This window comes from Morone saxatilis, unplaced genomic scaffold (assembly GCF_004916995.1).
Source record: "Morone saxatilis isolate NCDOM2014 unplaced genomic scaffold, NCSU_SB_2.0 Contig10, whole genome shotgun sequence".
Taxonomy (NCBI): Eukaryota; Metazoa; Chordata; class Actinopteri; family Moronidae; genus Morone; species Morone saxatilis.
This window is the reverse complement of record NW_023339652.1, coordinates 915,901-918,020: the sequence shown is the minus strand read 5'-3', so window position 1 is coordinate 918,020 and position 2,120 is coordinate 915,901. Positions and strand designations below refer to the sequence as shown.

Below are 2,120 nucleotides of genomic sequence, written 5' to 3'. Positions count from 1 at the left end.
GGAGGGTCAGCTGGTTTTGGACAGGAATCCTCTGGAGTGGAGCGTAGACGAAGTCGTGCAGTTTATCAACTCTACTGACTGTGCGTCCCTGGCCAACATCTTCCAGGAGCAGGTACACACGTCTTCCCAATACCCAAATATTGCTGCAAGTGGTTTTTTTGGGGTTCAACTTATGTTCAACAAATGTAATACACTGAGTTGATTACCAGTTCTTTATAATGTGGTATAAACAAGTTTTTAATTCGTTAAGGCTACTCTTAAAAATGTTGTTGTTTCAACAAGTTTTTCCAAATTTTTTATGTAAACTTATTAAAATAACGTTTCTAAACTATCTAAATCAATGAATTAGAACTTTTATGTTACAACCATTTCTTTTATGTTATGTTATGTTAAGTCTACAGAGTTACTTATTTTTAGTGTTGTTTTCTGCAGTAAAAGTAGTGAGGCATGGCCTCGGATATTGGGCGTTGTCGGGCCGGATTAGCTCGATATCTTGTCCGCAAACACGTCTCAATGTCCCGCGAACCGATATCAGGGCCCGGCGCATTAACCGATTAGTATGCAGGCTTTTGTACACCAAAACGGCGGGTGGTACACAACGTAACACTAGTCTGCCGTATTGTGGAATTAACAGACATGTTATCGCGTCACTGGTTTAGCTGATGCCCACGCTGTTTGGATCGCGCGATTAGCCACTAAAGTGGCACATGGTCTTTCCAAAGTGTACAACTGACCGTGTCTGGTGCCACAAATACAGAGAGAACCACTCAACTTTCATCTGTCAATTCAGCGTACGCTGAAAGGGACCGCCGCGCTAACGGGCTGAATCGCGTAAGCGTAAGTGCCACTAGGCTCTGGTGTAATGTCGTTTAATTGGTTATTCATGCACGCTGAAGGAGCGTGCTAAATGTAAGATGTGCTAATTTGCCAATTGGTTAGTTTGGGTTAAGGGAACAGCGTCGATATGACAGGGTAGGAAAGTATTTACAGGTTGGCATTGATTGTTGGTGTGGTTAGATATTTGAAAAATTCGGATTCAGCTTTAAGAGTGTGTTGGCTTGTTTAGGTTAGCATAGCCAACAGTTAGCGTGTTAGTTGTTGTTGTGTATAGCGCATCTAGGGCGCGCCGGCATAAACGGGTCCGATGCTGCGGTTCATGCAGGCTCGGAACAATGCCTGGAAGCCTACAGAACTAACAGGTCGGTTATAGAAACAGATAGCCGGATACATTCGCTGATATTAAATTTGTTATTGGAAGTATCGCGGCACATTGGACATCATTCATGTATTTAGAGTTGTTTTTATTTACATTTCTGTCGCCAAATAATCTTAACGATCTCAATATGATGTTTTTTACCACATGGTGCAGTTGTAATAAGCAGTAAAATGCTTTCCCCGTTTAACTCTATCTGTTTCAGGACATCGACGGTCAGGCTCTGCTGTTGCTAACTCTGCCCACCGTACAGGAGTGTATGGACCTGAAGCTCGGTCCCGCCATCAAACTGTGTCACCAGATAGAGCGCGTCAAGGTTGCCTTTTACAAACAGTATGCCAACTGAACCAGCAGCTGAACAGCCCGTCAGTGGAGAGGAACGCTGGATCAGGTGCCTCCTGGTGGAACACGTTGGCAGCGTGGAGTTTTTACCAATTTCCAACGTGCAAGAAGAAGGGATTGTTGTTTGTTGGAAAGACGACAGGATGAGTTGAAGGATTCATTTCTGGGAAACCGTCAGTGTGAAAATGTGATGCACAAAAACGTTCCCACTGCCGACTCCGGCAGAACGAAACACATCGGAGTCGATCCGTGTGCTTTACTGATCTGTGAAGAAGTTATTTTGAGAAGACATTTGTGTTTTTTTTTTTCCTGCTTTTCATTTCCATTTTATTTGTGATAGAGGAGCATTATAGCATTTAAGTTAAAAATAATTATCGACCATAAAGAGATTTCCCCCTTGTTTCGTTGTGACATGATTGGTTCTGGAAAGATATATTTGAGAAGTATTTAACAAACCAAGAAGTAATATATTTTGAATATTTATTGATCTATTTGGATGTAGAAAAAGGTGTCACCATTAACTCCTTTTCCCCTGAAACATGTTTAAGTTATGTCTCAAATAGAA

General features: G+C 42.0%; 1 protein-coding gene across 1 annotated transcript in view; it reads left to right on the top strand.

The window, feature by feature from the left end:
• sfmbt2 (Scm like with four mbt domains 2) overlaps positions 1-2,114 on the top strand; it is a 44,353-nt gene extending 42,239 nt beyond the window's left edge. The window contains 2 exon segments of the mRNA XM_035680370.1: positions 1-112; positions 1,419-2,114. Coding sequence (XP_035536263.1) covers positions 1-112; positions 1,419-1,559 — 253 coding nt within the window. The 3' untranslated portion in view covers positions 1,560-2,114.
• The last annotated feature ends 6 nt before the right edge of the window (positions 2,115-2,120 follow it).